We start from the raw sequence: 15,613 nt of genomic DNA, 5'->3' as shown, positions 1-15,613 counted from the left end.
CTCAGGTGAATTTCTGTTGCACTTAGCTCTTTAATGTACAATAAGTGTTGTGTTTAACACATTCATTTCAAGACATATACTTTATTCCTGTATGGGTTGATGCACAGAAATGTATTAACAAATACTCACTTAAAATCCTTTTTGATCCTTGTAGTAAAAAAGTGTTTTACTGTAATATGTATTGACACTTTACTCCCAAAATGGACAACAAAAATAACAAGCCTGCATTTTGTTTTCCCAAAGCTAAAATGATGACTAGTCCTTTCAGTAAATATGTGAGAAAAGTCAGATAGTATAATTTTACAGAGTATGCTGCATATTTGGGTAGTCATATACCCTACTTCTGTCAATGGCAGTGTTTATATAATTATGTTGAGTCAAACCACAAGTTAACAAATGTTTTGTAAATGTTTCATCCTTTGGATGGTAGGTACATGGTACCATTTGAGACGTAGGTGGTATAGCACCATATTCACTTGAAGTTGTTTTAAACAGTAAAAGCTGAGGGTTTGTCAAGAAATTATTGGTAGTGAGTGTCTTTGGGTCCAACATACAGGAAAACACAGGATTGCCAGGATTTGCACAGGAAGGCAGTTGAACAGATTTGATTTTCTCAGTGTTGGTACTCGATGGTAGCATCTCAGCAGAAGTCATTTTCTTTTCCTAATTAAGAGATAATTTTAATGAGTTTCTTCTCTTTATAAATAATAGGGAAAATAATATTTCAGTTAGATTCATATTAAATCATTGTTTTTATTAAACAAACAGATATTAGGAATCTGATCAATACATAAATATATTATTAGTTTACATACTTGTGTATGGAAAGTAATGTGTTTCTTGCAGGGAAATTAAGCCATGAAACTTGAAGGAATTTTTCCCAACTTTCACGGAGTTTTGTTGTATGCTTCTGCAATGCATTGTACAGGTTACTTACATATTATTCAGTTATTTACCTGGATCCAGTTACTTTAGTGGTGTGCTATTTTAAAGATGGTAAGTAGGTAAGCTCCAGCAAAAAATAGCACAGTGAAAAGAGGGTTATGTAGCATGCGAAACCCATGCTTCGATTCAGACTCATTCTTTCACTCAAATCTATAACACCTTCTCAGTGGGTTAGATTTGTGGGTAGGAGGAATAATAATGCTAACACTTACAGCATGTTACAGCTTCAGTATAATAATTCAGAAAGATTAATTTGCACAGGGGAAGGGGTAAACAAGCATACTTTAATGCTGCTTATATTTGTGGGAGAAGGGGGTATTTTGCATAATTCTAAACTTTGTCCTAAAGTTTTACATTTATTTTTAAATGGTTTGATTCCAAATACGTGTAATTTTAAAATAGTCTAGTAACTTACTGATACAATCCTCTGTAGGCACTGAAGTGAAGGAGGGCCTAATTCACATCTTTGTTTCTACTATTTCTGGTTTTCTGTCAGTTTAGAAGAGCAGCATTTATAGTTTTTATTGTGGAGGGCCTATTATATTGCAGAGGGGACAGAATTTTTTTTCAAATGAAATTTTAGAACGTGTGCAAAATTGCAGAGACTTGATAATCCTGGAATATTTTTTAAAATACCATACCTTTCTCATATCTGTGGACATAAGTTTATTTGTGAAGGCTCCATTCCATAGTAAAGAGTACTCCATAGCATTAAATAATCAGTAATTGCTCATTACTAACTAACGATGTGACATGGTGGCTATTGTCCCAGCCAGCCATTTGCTTGAATTATAGCATTCACTAAAGTTTAAATATAGCTAGTATTAATATTAGCATAAATATTATCTAGCATTTACCTTCTCAAAAAGGAAAAATAAAACATTGTAGATATCACTATGGAAGATTTGGAAGAAATCTTTTCCCTTGAGACAGAAGGTTGGGTTCAGGTTCCATAGACCAGTGGTTTTCAAACTTTTTTCTGGCGATCCAGTGGAAGAAAATTGTTGATGCCCATGACCCAACGGAGCTGGGGATGAGGCAGAGGGTTGGGGTGTGGGGCTGAGGGCTGTGGGGTGGGACTGGGAATGAGGGGTTCATGGTGTGGGAGGGGGCTCTGGACTGGGGTAGGGGGTCAGGGTGTGGGAGACGGGGTCAGGGCTCTGGGCTGGGGGTGCAGGCTCTGGGGTGGAGCCAGGGATGAGGGATTTGGGGTGCAGGAGGGGGCTCTGAGTTTGGGGGGGTTGGGGCAGGGGTTGGGGTGCGGGCTTACTTCCGGCAGCTCCTGGTCAGTAGCGCAGCAGGGGTGCAGAGGCAGGGTTCCCACCTGTCCTGGCACCGCGGACCGTGCTGCATCCCGGAAGTGGCCAGCAGCAGGTCCGGCTCCTAGGCAGAGGCACGCAAGAGGCTCCCCACAGCTCTCGCCGGCAGGCACTGACCCACCAGCTCTCATTGCCTGGTTCCTGGCCAGTGGGAGTGCGGAGCCAGTCTCGGGGCGGGGGCAGCGCGCAGAGCCCCATGGCCCCCTTGCCTGGGAGCTGGACCTGCTGCTGGCCGTTTCCGGGGTGCAGCATGGTGTAAGAACAAGTAGGGACTACTAGTTTTTACTGGCCGACCACCAGGGTCCCTGGGAGCTGAGCAAGGCGACCCGTGCCTTCCATTCCGGGTCGCGACCCAAAGTTTGAAAACCACTGCCATAGACCTTTTGTCTAATCCCTTTGTTTAATACTATTCTGATTCTATAATTCGGGACTAGACAACTGCTAGAAGTGGCAGTCCTTGGATGAGCTATTCTAACCAAGATCTCACATGGCTGTCAAAGGTGAAAGTTCCCTCATGTTTTCAAATGTGGCATAAGATTGATGCCTTGCTGAGATTTCCAGCTTCACTAAACCAGTCTAATTTGTGTATGCGCTATTGCTTGGCTCAAGACAGTGTGATGTGGAGGAGGAATGAGCACAAGGTTCAGCGTCGGGAGGCTTAATGCTGGTTCTGCTATTGCCAGGGGCTTTCCCTACACAAGCGACATCCCAGGATTGGGAAACACTGGTCTAGATAATACTTAGTCCTGTCGTGAGTCCAGGGAACTGGACTAGATGACCTCTCAAGATCCTTTACAGTCCTATGATTTTATGATTCAGCAATCAATGGCCAGCAGTAGGCATAGGGCTCAATACCAGTGCAACTAAGTATAACTAGACAAGGACAAGGTGGGGTTTGCACTCTTCATTACTGAATTGGGGCTATTCCTGTGTGTACAGAAGGCCTTAATATCTATCCAGTGCTTTGAACATGTATAAAACCATATAAGTGCAAAATTGATTCCTTTATAAGAGAATTTAAGGGTTGCCAGATTTACTTTACCAACCTTTTCTAACTGATAAGTGTTATATGAAAGGTAAAATAGGAAACCAGCACTCAGCTTATTTATTTATTTTTAAATGCACGATAACGAATGACTCTAGAGAAGAAAACTACTGAAATGCCAGTCCTACAAACTTTTCTATACTGCAGTTTTTCAAATGAAGTCCATAAAAGGATAGTTTCCCACCCCCATGCTAAGGCGAGTGTGTACTAAGGATTAACTTGCTGAACTTCTGTATTTCTATAAACAACTGTTTTGTTGTGGAGTTTAGATAGGTGGTTTATAATTTTTTGTCAGAGAGAAGGCAATTTCCACTGTTTGAACTGATGACAAACAGATCCCTTGTCAATATATTTTAAAAATCTATTCTCTAAATTTCTCAAGTGAAAGGTTTGGTATTTTCTTTGATTTGCATTTTCTTACAAATATGTAACTTGCATATTAACTCCTGCCTACTATCCACAAAAAAGGCCTTACCAAAACAAGACACTCTACTGTACACTTCTCCCCCTAGGGAGAGGATGAGAGAACATGTATGGCAGATGTTAGTCATGTGGTTTAATGCATGACTGGTGGGTGCGCTGATACTATGGTGATGTGCCTGGTATAAGAACTGATCCAGAATTGTATTAATTCATTTTGATGAAATAAGTCATTCCAGTCTGGTGACCTTTAGAGGTTCAGCTGACCTGAAGAAAAGCTCGGTGTAAGCTCAAAAGCTTGTCTTTTACCAACAGAAATTGGTCCAATAAGTTATTGCCTGTTTGCCTCACCTTGTCTCTCTAACATATAAATTGACATGTTTAGATTAAACTTTAGCTATAAGTGGGATACTGTCAATTTAAAAAAAAGCCAGAACAAAACCAGTTATTTACCTCTGCTGCTAATACAATGATAGATTAAAACGGGCAACACTTCAAATATCCAGTTTCCTTATCACTAATCTTTCCCTGTTGCATTCCTTTCAGATGAGCCAATACGCCGGCATGAAGTCTGGAGTTTACACAGCCACGTTCACTGTCACGTTCTCCCAGCTGCACTGGCTGTTAAATATCCGTGCCCACTGTCTGGCATTAAAAGTAAGTGCAGGGGAATGTCTCGTCTCCTGATCCGATTTTGTAAATGCCGGTTTTACACAGCAGGGATATTTTTATCCCTTTCTTCCCCATCTTTAAAATGCCTCCCGGGCGCACAGCCGGGACTTGGCGAAACAGCCAGGGACCCTGCCGTCACGATACGGACTTTACCCTCTCCTGCCTCCTACAGCGGAGAAATGCGGCCTGTGCCTCCGGCGCTGAGCCGAGCCGGGCACGGACGGCCAATCGCTTACAGCGCCGGGACTGAGGCCGCGGTCTTACCCCCCCCCCCGCTCTGTGACGAACAGGCCGGGCCGGCGCGCGCTCTGCCACTGCTTACCACGGTCCGCCTCAGCCTGGCCGCTGCTGCTGTCCAAGGCGCTGCAACCGGCCGGCTCCGGACCGTGGCCCCAGCGCTCAGGCGTCGGGGGCGTGCGGCGTTGCCATAGCACCAGCCCCTCAAGGAGCCGCTGACGGTTCCTTTGTTGACAAGCCTCGTTGCCCTTTGACCTCTACGCCGCCGCCCCGCGGCTGCCTGGGATCGGTAGTTCCCCCCGGCCTCGGCTCGCAGTGAGGGAGCGGGGAGCGGACTACACTTGCCAGGGTGCTCGGCCGCTGCAGCGATGCGCAGGCGCCGCTGCCCCTGCTGCTGGTTGTTTGTTGTTTTGTGAAGGCATCAGGAGCTAGCGGCGCGAGCCCGCGGTGCCCCCGTCCCCGGCTGGCTGCGGCGGGGGACGCCGCGCCGGGCCCGATCACTCAGGTATGAGGAGCCGCTCGGTCGCGGGGTGGCAGGCGAGTCCTCCCTCACTTCCTCTCTCCGCTCGGGAAGCGCATCTCGGCTTGTCCCTCAGCCGATGGCGCGACTGCGCCACCCGCTTCCCGCTGGGCTCCCTAGTGCTAGCGCTCCTCGGGGGCAGCCCCTCAGCTCCCTGCCCGGGCGAGCGCACCTGCAGCCGCCTCCCCCTTCTCGTTCAGGCCTCCGGTGTGGGGGAAGAAAGGGCCCCTTCGAGCGAGAGCGGCGGGCAGGGGAGCAGATCACGGGCGGAGCGCTGGTTTCTGTGCCTGAGCGAGAAGGGGCCCTGCTGGCCCCGGGCTCACCTGGGTTAGGCAGCTTGGCTCGAGGCAGCAGAGTGGTATTTAGACATCCGTGCGTTACGTGGTAAGCGTGTGTTAGGGCAGTACCCATCTAATAACGTATTCACTTATATAACTCTTCTTGCTGTCAGTTGCTGTGCTTTGTAAGGGTAAATGTCAGCTATTGGGAAGGGGGTTTCAGGATGAAGACAGCTAAGCACGTCTGCTGTTAGCAAAGGGCAGGGCCATCAAAGAGAATCCCATGGGTGTACTACTCTGGGTGGGTGCTGGGCACTTCTAGAAAACAAATGTCGTCTGCCAAATGGTGCTGCGTTTAATTTAGTCTGCTTCATCGTGGTTAGGTTTAAATAAGAAATGGAATAGCAGGCCACCCCTCGTGGTGAATGGGTATATACTTGTTTGTAGCATTTACAGCTGAGTGCAAGAGGAACTTGAATTGCTTACCTTATTGGTCAGTAAAAGGAGACACTGTTTATTACTTTAATATATCTTATGTATGTTCAGTCAAAAGAGAAATTGGCTCTTAGATCTTGAATATTCTGCATTATGATTTCCCAATTTCCATCTGTTTCATCATCTCCATACATGCTTGTGACCAATGCAATGTATTATATTTCATGAATGATGTGATAGTTTACATTGCTGAATGTTACTTAAGTTGTTTTGCCACCCTTCTACTTTATCTGTAGCCAAAATGTCATACTCATGAGAGAAAAAACAATATATTAGTAGAGCACAAAATCTAATATAGAGATTGTAAAGCAGTGCAGGTGCACAGACAGAACTGTGTGTTCACATCATGCCCTGGGAATTCAAACAACACTAATACAATACAGTAAAAAACTGTGAGTTGTCAGAAATCTTTTCCTAGAAAGATGTTGATCTGAGGAAGCTATTATAAATTAGAATTGAAAACTGCTTAGTAGAAGTAATATAAATTTGCATGAAGATCCTGCAATAGTATATTTACCTTAGTTATAATTTATTCTGAGACTTTTTTTGCACAACAGAAATAAGATATTCCTGTAGAACAGAATCCTTAGTTTCCCTAGTTAAAAGTGGAATATAATTAGCTAACATAAATTAGTTCCTTTTCACTGTTAATCATTTAATTCTTCTTTGTCAACATTCATTCAGGTTTTTCTGGTCTGACAGGTTTTGTTTCAAGATGGAAGAACTTTGGAGTTATATGTAGAATGGAATTATTATGCTGTTTGAAGTTGGAGATCTGTTTTATTCCAGCACTCAAATTTTGGTGAATTGTACATAGTATTTTACATTTCTGTCATATTACCGATAAGAGACAGAAGCCAATAGTTACTAAAATCTATTTTATACTCTGAATATACTGAATATTTATTCCTCTATTAACTTTAATGGAGCTGCCACATTGTATACAGTAAAGTGAATAAACTGTTTTAAATGAGACTGTCAAATTTGCTTACAGTAGTCAAGACACTGTCAAATTAAGAAAATATATATATTTAATAAAATGAATTTCCTTTTACTTGTGTCTAAATATTCCTAAGATTAAAACTAGAAGAATGTTATTTCTTTCACTCAGTTTTCCTTCATATCTCTACACACACACCCATTTCTTTTAATCTTGTATTAGATTTCATGCCATTACAGGAGCTTTATCTAGTGTGCACCCTATATTACCTCAAATGGCATTGACTCCTGTGGAGTTCCCCCCACAACTGTGCAGTTGCGGAGAATGCAGTCAGTTGCATCATAGCTTCTGCTGCTGGTGATGGAGCAGAATATTTTTAAACATGTTCTTTCAAGACAAAAGAACCAAGGCTCTGGAAGTAGATAAATTAATTTCTATTTAATTACTGCCAACAAAATAGTAAAAAGAAAAAGTAAAATGATAGCTGTCACTACTGTGCAATGTTTGGAAAACAATTACAATATATTACATTTCGAGGTAACCTCAGTTTGTAGGCAAGCTGCTAACATAAATCATATTTTTCAAAAAAGCATCCATCCAATTTTTTCAAGATTATGCCCAGTGTATTTTAATTATCTTTTCATCATAAGCTAAATGTTTTAAAGTAGTTGGTTATCACAAACAAGAATAAAATTACAGTAGTTTCACAGTTGATACCTTGGGTATTGGGGTCTGATCCAAAGCCCATTGATGTCAGTAAGAAGATGCCAATTGACTTTATAGGGCTACAAGGGAGACCCTCCAAAGCCAACTAAATTGTAAGCTCTTTCAGGCAGGAACTGTATAATATGTGTCCTTAATAGCCTATCACCTCCATAACCTAGTTGAAGTCTCTAGATAGTATCATAATATAAATGTTAAATAACAGTAGTAGTAATAAATGAACTAAAGACTAGGTAGACAGCTTTCTTAGAAGATTGTAATACAGTATTGGTAAAACATACCATGTAAAAAGTTTTTCTGTTTCTGTTTTTATAGGGATGTAGTCTTAAAAATAACACTGAAATTTATTATAACACCTCAGCTTACTGTAAATTAACCAAAATTATTTTTTTTTTCAGACTGTGTAGTTTGCATTCTGTAGCACTTTGTGTATAGTCTTCTTCAGTCTTTCCCTTGTTCACATGAATCTTTCACTGGAGGGGGAAATACACACTTTTTAAAAATAAGAAATTGTAATTTTGAAACCACTGGGAGGTCAGCAGCCATAGAACCTTAAACTGCTTTTAATTATTTTTTTTTTTAAATTTACTAGATTTTAAGTTGACTGTGTCCCTACAAGTCTTTTAGTATCAAACAGGATACCTTGGTGGATGGTAATGGCTGGACAGTTGGGTGATGAACTTCTCCAGTCCCTCTGGTTTTGTACATTAATATTTTTAAAAGATCTCTGAACAGGTATTCCATGGATGATAATCATAAAACTGCACTAGATTATTTATATGGGCTACTTAGCATTAGGCTGTATTTCTGTAAGTTAATACTTATTTTGAAAAAAAAAAAGCAAATACTGTAAGCAAGAACACAGTGGCCTTGCTTCTCATGTTCTAAAATGTGATTAATAGCTTTATGCCTCTTATCTGTACCGTGGAAGGGCACATTTAAAATAGAGAGCAAATACTACATTTTATAGCAATTTATGTTCAGTTGGTCCTGTAACTCCTCCATAAGATGGACTCTCTGGAATCCATGCAGAATTTGGGGTGTGTGTAGGGAAGCTCCCCTCTCCCTCCAAAAAATATTCTACACAAAGTGTCAGTTTCCTGGAAAATCTGAAGTCAACCTCATGGATTTCCTGGCTTCTTTGCCATGATTTGGGGAATGATATACCACAGAATTCCTTGACAGTGAAACTTTGAATCAAAGGTAATATATGTAAATTTTACTATAGAGACATGATTGCAAGAAGCAGTACAACCCTAGTCATTCATAATTTTGCTGAATAGATTTGTCCAGTTTTTAAGAACATAAGAAAGCATTTAATTGTTGCATGCGAAATGTAAGAGAAACCTTTTTAAGTAAACATAAAATGTAAAGTTGAATGCAGTGTAGTGTATAACATATGGATCTTTTCTGGAGTCTTCTGAAGCACAGTGTGTGTAGATCTTTTGAGGATTTTTTGTAATTGAAAGAAGTGACATTTCATACAGATGATTTAGGACCTGATACACAGCACACTTTGGGCACTACATAAATAATATTTCAGAAAATGAGATGTTTTCAGAAGTCTAATCACATTGTAGATTTAACACTATTCTCTCCTCCTCCTTTCCCTGACAGCTTGGCATGTAGGTCTGATGACTATTTGAGAAGAAAATGGATTATTTTATGTAGTGTAGGCAGGAAAATGAAAATTTGTAACCTTTCATTTAACATTTTTTTTAGAAAGCTTTAAATTATTGCTTAAGTGAATTTTATTTGGTCTAGTCCAAAGGAAGACTTCTACTCTTTGGTGCTGATAGGCTAGAATATATCAAATAAGTGGAGCTAGCCTCTTCCTAAACCAAAGCCCCAGCTGAGCAGTCTTTCAGGGCTAGAACAAACTTTATGTTCTGGGCAGCTCTTTTCCTATCCAGGCTCCAAGGCCAGTTTTAGTCCCAACAGAGCAGGCCTCTGTCTAAGCGAAAGATACAGGCTAAACTGACTATGAAAGAAAGTTGGGACAAGTTTTAAAGCTCCCGAATCCTGTTCCCACTAAACTACAGTTAGTGAACATTTGCTTTGAAACAAACCACTCCATTACACACTTTTCTCATGACAACAACTTTTTACAGGCCAACTTTGAACATGAGATGCTCTGTTCTTTATACTAGTTCTCAAGACTAGATCTCCTTACTCATCTAAGTAGTGTCCAATTTTAATGTCATTTTTTAGGTCAGTTTAGAAACTGAGTCCTAAGTGCTATCTATCAGAAAAGGTTGAACTGTACTATATAGCAGATGAAAGAACAATTTAAACAATATTACCATTTTCTACCCACATATACTAATTTTCGTGTTTTCATTCCCCTCATTTGTTTCTTGGTCTAAAATGACAAAATAAGTACTCTAAACAGTATCTTTTTCATTTCCAAACTTTTCTTTTGTCTGAGTATACATTCATATCAGCATTCTGCTTGCACCGTAAAAGTTTGAGAGGGATCTTAATCCAAATTCCCAATGTCTATGTTGGTTTTCTACCTCAAGTACTAGAAAAGCTAAAATCATGCTTCTGTTTTTAAAGTAGGTGGAACTATCGTTTTTAATACAGACTTCTGGATAGTGTCCATTAACTCAAATGATGTTATATTTTATCCTTGCATGGATTAGCAATATAAAGTTAATTTGCAAATAAATAAAGTTGTACAGATACAAATGGTACTTGAAGTATTATTTTAAAATAATGTGAAGTTATTAGCAATTTTATTTTAAAACCCTGTATTAAAGATGAATCTATTCTCCACTACCTTTTGGCTGGGGCTGGATTTGTGGGGTGGGTAGTATTATTTAGAAATATATTAAAAGATCTATTTTAAATAACGTTGGTAAGGAAGAATAATGTAGTTTTTAAATTAGATTAGTTTCTAAGAAGGGTAACATTACTTTAAATGAGATTATTGGCAAAGGAACAACAATTCTATTTAGAGACAATAATTCCAGTACAGAAAACATTAAGGAGTTATGGTTATATTTAGCTTCTATTTTCATAATGTTTTCTCTCTCTAAGTAATAGTTTTCTCAAGCCACATACTTAGCTTGGCAATTTAACAGTAAAGTTATAACTTAAAACAAACATTAAATAGTATGGAAATGCGCAATTTAGGGGGAACCAAACAGCCTTAACTCTGCTCCCACTGACTTCCTTTACTATCTAAATCAGGGGTCTCAAACTCAGTTTACCTTAGGGCCAATGCTAGTCCTCAAATCCTACCAGCGAGCTAATGTCATTCATGCCACCCAGAACCTGCCCCCAAAAAACTCTTCCCCCCACCTGCCTAAGGCTCTGGGATGGAGTTTGGGTGGGGGAAGAGGTCTGGGGTATGGGATTGGGGTGCAGGCTCTGGGAGGGAGTTTGGGGGTGGGAGGGGGTATGTGGGGAGGGGTAGCAGGCTCTGGGAGGTCAGGGGTGCAGCGCTTACCTGGGGTTCCAAAGCGGGGCGGGCCGGGGGGCCTCCACGTGCTTCTGCCCCCAGGCACTGCCCCCGCAGCGTCCCATTGGCTGCAGGGGCACTCGGGGCAGAACACAGAGGGACAGCCCTGTCCTGTCCTGCCCCGCCCCTGGGCCGCAGGGAGGCGCCAGCAGCCACTGGAGCGAGGGGGGAGCGCCCGGGGGCAGCAGGTGGGGCCAAGGGAGAGACCCGGCTCCAAAACTGCTGGAGCCCCGCGGGCCACATTGAGGAAGCTCGCAGGCCACAGATAGCCCACTGGCTGGGAGTTTGAAACCCCTGATCTAAATGATGAAAGGACATGCTTTTTTATTAATTAGTTAGTAAACATGATTTGAAACTCGCCCATTAACACCTGATGTAGACACAGTTTAACACCTTTAAGATTGTGTTCTCTGTTCCTGTCATAACCTAGACTCCCACTCCAGATTACAACACCAATAACACCAGATGCTAATGGGGTGTTTCAAATCATGCTAGATAACTAATTTATAAAACACACATTTTTCTTACATTGTGTGTAAGATGGGCAACTTAGGCTAATAAGTGTTGGGGAAATGTTTCAAGCCAAGTGCATTAGTTTCCTTAAAATGTGTATGTGTAGAGAGTATAGAATTTTTTATTTATTTCCTCATTCGGTTTCCTTTGATAGAAACAGAATATATATGACCTCTTGCCAGGATAACTCCTCTTAAATTGGCACTAATATAGGGGTGTAGTAAACCAAAAACACACACTACCATTTAAGCTAGATTCTCACAAGGCTTGACACGCAGAACTACAACTAGCACACAACTTGATTGAACTCATCTTATCTCACTACATAATTATTTTCCTATATAGTTTGTATTTCCCTTTCCCAACCTACTTACTCTTTTTGCATGAAAACAGGATCTTTTATTCCCAGTTTTGTTCTGCTTCCTTTGCCACTTGTTCCTCACTTGAAGTCCTAATCCTTTGACATCACTATTGGTTGCTGTGGTGATGATTATAAGGACTCAGACAGGGTTATTGCTTGTGATATGGGGTTACCCAATCCCAGAGCTTTCATCATAAAAATGCATGCACTCACTGAAAAAAATGGCAGTTTGTTTATTTTAACAAATCAACAGGGTAAGAATGGGGAAAAATAATGTACAAACCATATGTTAGAACTCTCTTCCTCTTCCTCTTTTCCCCCCTCCCCCACTCTCAAGTAGGCCTTAGATATGCTTAGTTCATCCTTTATCAGCAACTTCTGCTAATGTCTGCTTTTTTACTCAGGAAAAAAAGATTTCTATCAGGCAAGGACTTCTCTTAAAGGGGTACCTACTCCTTCCTGGTAAGAGTTCACTTATATTTCCTCTCTGCAAAATCACTTGAAAAGAAGAAATAAAATAAAACAGATATACACTGGACAGACCGGCAGACCCATCCACATTTCAAGACCTTATTCCAAAACATGGAAGCCCTAGAGCTTCTTTACAAAATGTCTGTAAGAATTTAATGTGGTCAAAACAATGTAATTGTTCCTAACCTTTGCCTGAACAAGGGCTGACCTGTTTTTGCTGAAATTTCCCCAAAAATTCAGCGAGAGGCGGACACTTGGCATAGAAACGTTAGTCCTTATGGTTAAAGTTTGGCAAAGTTACAAATCATTGAAAACAGGGTCTTATAGTGATAAATGTTGGGTAACCTGTAGGTGTTGCTACCTGTAATACACATGCACACAAATACACACACACACACAGAATTGAGTATTGGACACACACATACTTTTGCATGCTGAATAATATAAATAAGTAGAGTTCTTAATAGAATGATTTTCAAAATCTTAGTCTTCTAAATGCATTGTTTGGGATATTTATTTTTTTATCATGATGCACATTTGGTAGCATGCAAAAATATCCATTTGCTGAATACCTTCAACGGTAAGTGGAAAGTGTTGCTGTATTTTTGAATCAGCAATAGTGTAGTTGAAGTTGTAACTTCATCCATTTTTATTAGTAGCAAATATACCAGTACAGTTGGTTACCCAAGAGCACAATTTGAACTCCAATTACTTCCCTTATTACAGCTATTGGAACACAACTTCAAGTTTACTTAATTTTTAGTGAATTTTTTTTTAATACCTTAACATGACCTGAGGCATATATCTGGGAGAGAAGACTAGCAGGTCTTCCTGTGCCAACTTCCTGTTTTTGTCTCTTTTTTTAGTATTCAGAGAACTTGTGTCAAGTTTAAATATTGGTGTATAATCTGTGACCTCAGATTTACATATGGTTTCAAGATATTTTTGTTAAATTTGTTCTTGCAGTAATGTGCATTCAGTCACTTCTGCTGATCAAGTTATTTATAATGCAGTGATATGAGTAACTTGGTGTGTGTGTTGTGGATATATTTTAATTTGATGAATATTAAATGATTTGTTGTGTAGGGTTTCAGTATGTACATCTGATTGCATTCTTATATTATTCTTGTGTAAAGATTTGTTCTTTTAGATAGCAATTAAAAAAGATACAATGATCTTCAAAACAAGAAAAATATTGTAAATATGCATACTGTTTGCAGAATCTGTTCATTTAGCAATCTATATTATTTTAGTTTAGTTTGAGAATAATATAAAAAAGGATTTGACCAATTTATGGTATTTAAAAAGTTTGCTGCTTTGAAGTTAGATTTAGAAGACATAGTTAACTGTGTGATATTGGCAAAGTCATTTGATTAAAAATAGGATCTGTGGCTCTGTTACCACTTGCAATCTAACCCAGGAAAACAAATAGTGACAATAGTTAATGTCTGGCTCTTTGGTCTGTATGAAATGAGTTGTTTCAGTTTGCTTTGAAATTGCTGGGTATCCACTTCACAGTTGGTTATTGGAACAATTGTTGGCAGTCCCAGCAGGGAAATCAAATGTTTAATGGTCTGTGGAGACTAAGGGCTTGTCTACACTGGCAAGTTTTGTCACCAAAACCTGCCTTTTGGCAACAAATAGCAAGAGCGTACACATTGCAATGGGACTTCTGTTGCGAAAAATGCCCAGTTTTGGCGACAAAAAACTTCCACCCCTCCGAGAGACTTTAGCAGGGGTGGCCAACCTGCGGCTCTGGAGCCATATGTGGCTCTTCAGAAGTTAATATGAGGCTCCTTGTATAGGCACCGACTCCGGGGCTGGAGCTACAGGCGGCAACTTTCCAATGTGCCAGGGGGTGCTCACTGTTCAACCCCGGACTCTGCCACAGGCCCTACCCCCATTCCACCCCTTCCTGCTCCCTCCCCTGAGCTGGCTATGTCCTCATTCCTCCCCTCTCCCTCCCCCCCAGCCATCTGCACGCCAAGAAACAGCTGATCAGGAGGTGTGGGGAGGCACTGATTGGCAGGGCTGCCGATGGGCAGGAGGCTCTGGGAGCGGGGGGCAGGGGAGAGCTGATGGGGGGCTGCTGATGTATTACTGTGGCTCTTTGGCAACGTACATTGGTAAATTCTGGCTCCTTCTCAGGCTGGCCACCTCTAGACTTTTGTCTCTTCTCCTCCCTTTATTGTCGACAAAGAGCCAGTGTAGACACTACTGATTGTTTTGTCGACAGAACTGGTTTCTGCCAGTATCCCACCTATGCCTGCCCTGATTGGTCTGCTCAGTGTTTTGGCATGCACCCTTCCCCTTTCAAAGTTCTGGGAAGTATCTGTGTGCTGCTCTCTTTGGGGAACAAGCAAAGAGCAAGTTATTGGAAAGCTCCTGTTCTGCCCTGCACTAGGAACACAGCAGCAGGCAGACTGCTGCTGCAGGGGGAGGGGGACTGACTGCTGTGCTGCTTTGCCATTCCTCCGCACTGGGAGCTCCCAGAGCTGCTCATGATGCTGCTCTCCACAGCTGAGGGGGCTGTGAGAGAACTTGGAGAGAATCCCAAGATGCGCAGTGATCAGTTCTTCCTTCCCACAACACTGCACTGTGGGATACATACCCACAGTGCATTGCTCACCCTGCTGCTGATGGTGTCCCCAATGTGGACATGATTTGTTGACAGAGGGAGCAAGTGAGAACACCTTTTGGCAATTTTTGTTTTGTTGAATTTTGTGTGTTGACATAAGTTTTGTCAACAAAACCTGGTAGTGTAGACAAGCTCTGAATGTACTCTTTCACCCTTATATGGTTCATCTAAGTCAGTCCACTTGTACTATAACTGCCCTTACTATGCATCTTTTGCGGACTTCATTTTCAAAGTATATAAATTAGGTACCCCTTATGATCACTGCAAGACAAGGAAATTAGTAATAGTTATTATAACTTGTATTGCCCAAAAGACTATGATGGAACAGAATAAAAAAAATAAAATAAAATCTTAGTGTCTTAAGTATTAAAAGACTTTAATAAAAGCAAGTTTAATAGTTTTGGTATTTGTTAATTTTGTTAATTTTGTTCTTGAATTTAACTTCTTTCTTTTAAGTTCAGGGCTGCACATAGGTGTTTGGGTGCCCAGGGCAAAATATGAAACTGTGCTCCTCCCCCCAACCCCTGCAAAAAAAAAAAATTACCACTGAAGGGAGGCTTTGTGGGGGTT

At 41.0% G+C, this 15,613-nt stretch overlaps 2 protein-coding genes across 5 annotated transcripts in view; one reads left to right on the top strand and one right to left on the bottom strand.

Moving 5' to 3' along the window:
- Positions 1-61: 61 nt before the first annotated feature.
- On the bottom strand, positions 62-4,942 carry PIERCE2 (piercer of microtubule wall 2). Its single transcript, XM_054043040.1, has 2 exons — positions 4,724-4,942; positions 62-663 (listed from the first exon to the last, which is right to left on the bottom strand). The coding sequence occupies exon 2, from the start codon at positions 652-654 to the stop codon at positions 301-303; it is 354 nt and encodes a 117-aa protein (XP_053899015.1). The 5' UTR covers positions 655-663; positions 4,724-4,942; the 3' UTR covers positions 62-300.
- A 113-nt stretch (positions 4,943-5,055) lies between these two features.
- Positions 5,056-15,613, top strand: part of CCPG1 (cell cycle progression 1) — a 57,880-nt gene continuing 47,322 nt past the window's right edge. For 3 of the 4 annotated variants that reach the window (XM_054043027.1, XM_054043026.1, XM_054043024.1), the window contains exon 1: positions 5,056-5,143. The gene's annotated coding sequence lies outside the window, so the exon portion shown is untranslated. Of the gene's footprint in view, positions 5,144-12,377; positions 12,397-15,613 lie in introns of those variants that run through there. The other variant, XM_054043025.1, reaches the window with a different exon arrangement.

The sequence above is a fragment of the Malaclemys terrapin genome, chromosome 10, assembly GCF_027887155.1.
Source record: "Malaclemys terrapin pileata isolate rMalTer1 chromosome 10, rMalTer1.hap1, whole genome shotgun sequence".
NCBI classification, from domain to species: domain Eukaryota; kingdom Metazoa; phylum Chordata; order Testudines; family Emydidae; genus Malaclemys; species Malaclemys terrapin.
This window is presented reverse-complemented; position numbering and strand designations above follow the sequence as displayed.

What these genes read in the sequence shown, in the direction of transcription:
- PIERCE2 (XM_054043040.1), bottom strand. Translation starts at nt 654, where the DNA reads ATGACTTCTGCTGAGATGCTACCATCGAGTACCAACACTGAGAAAATC.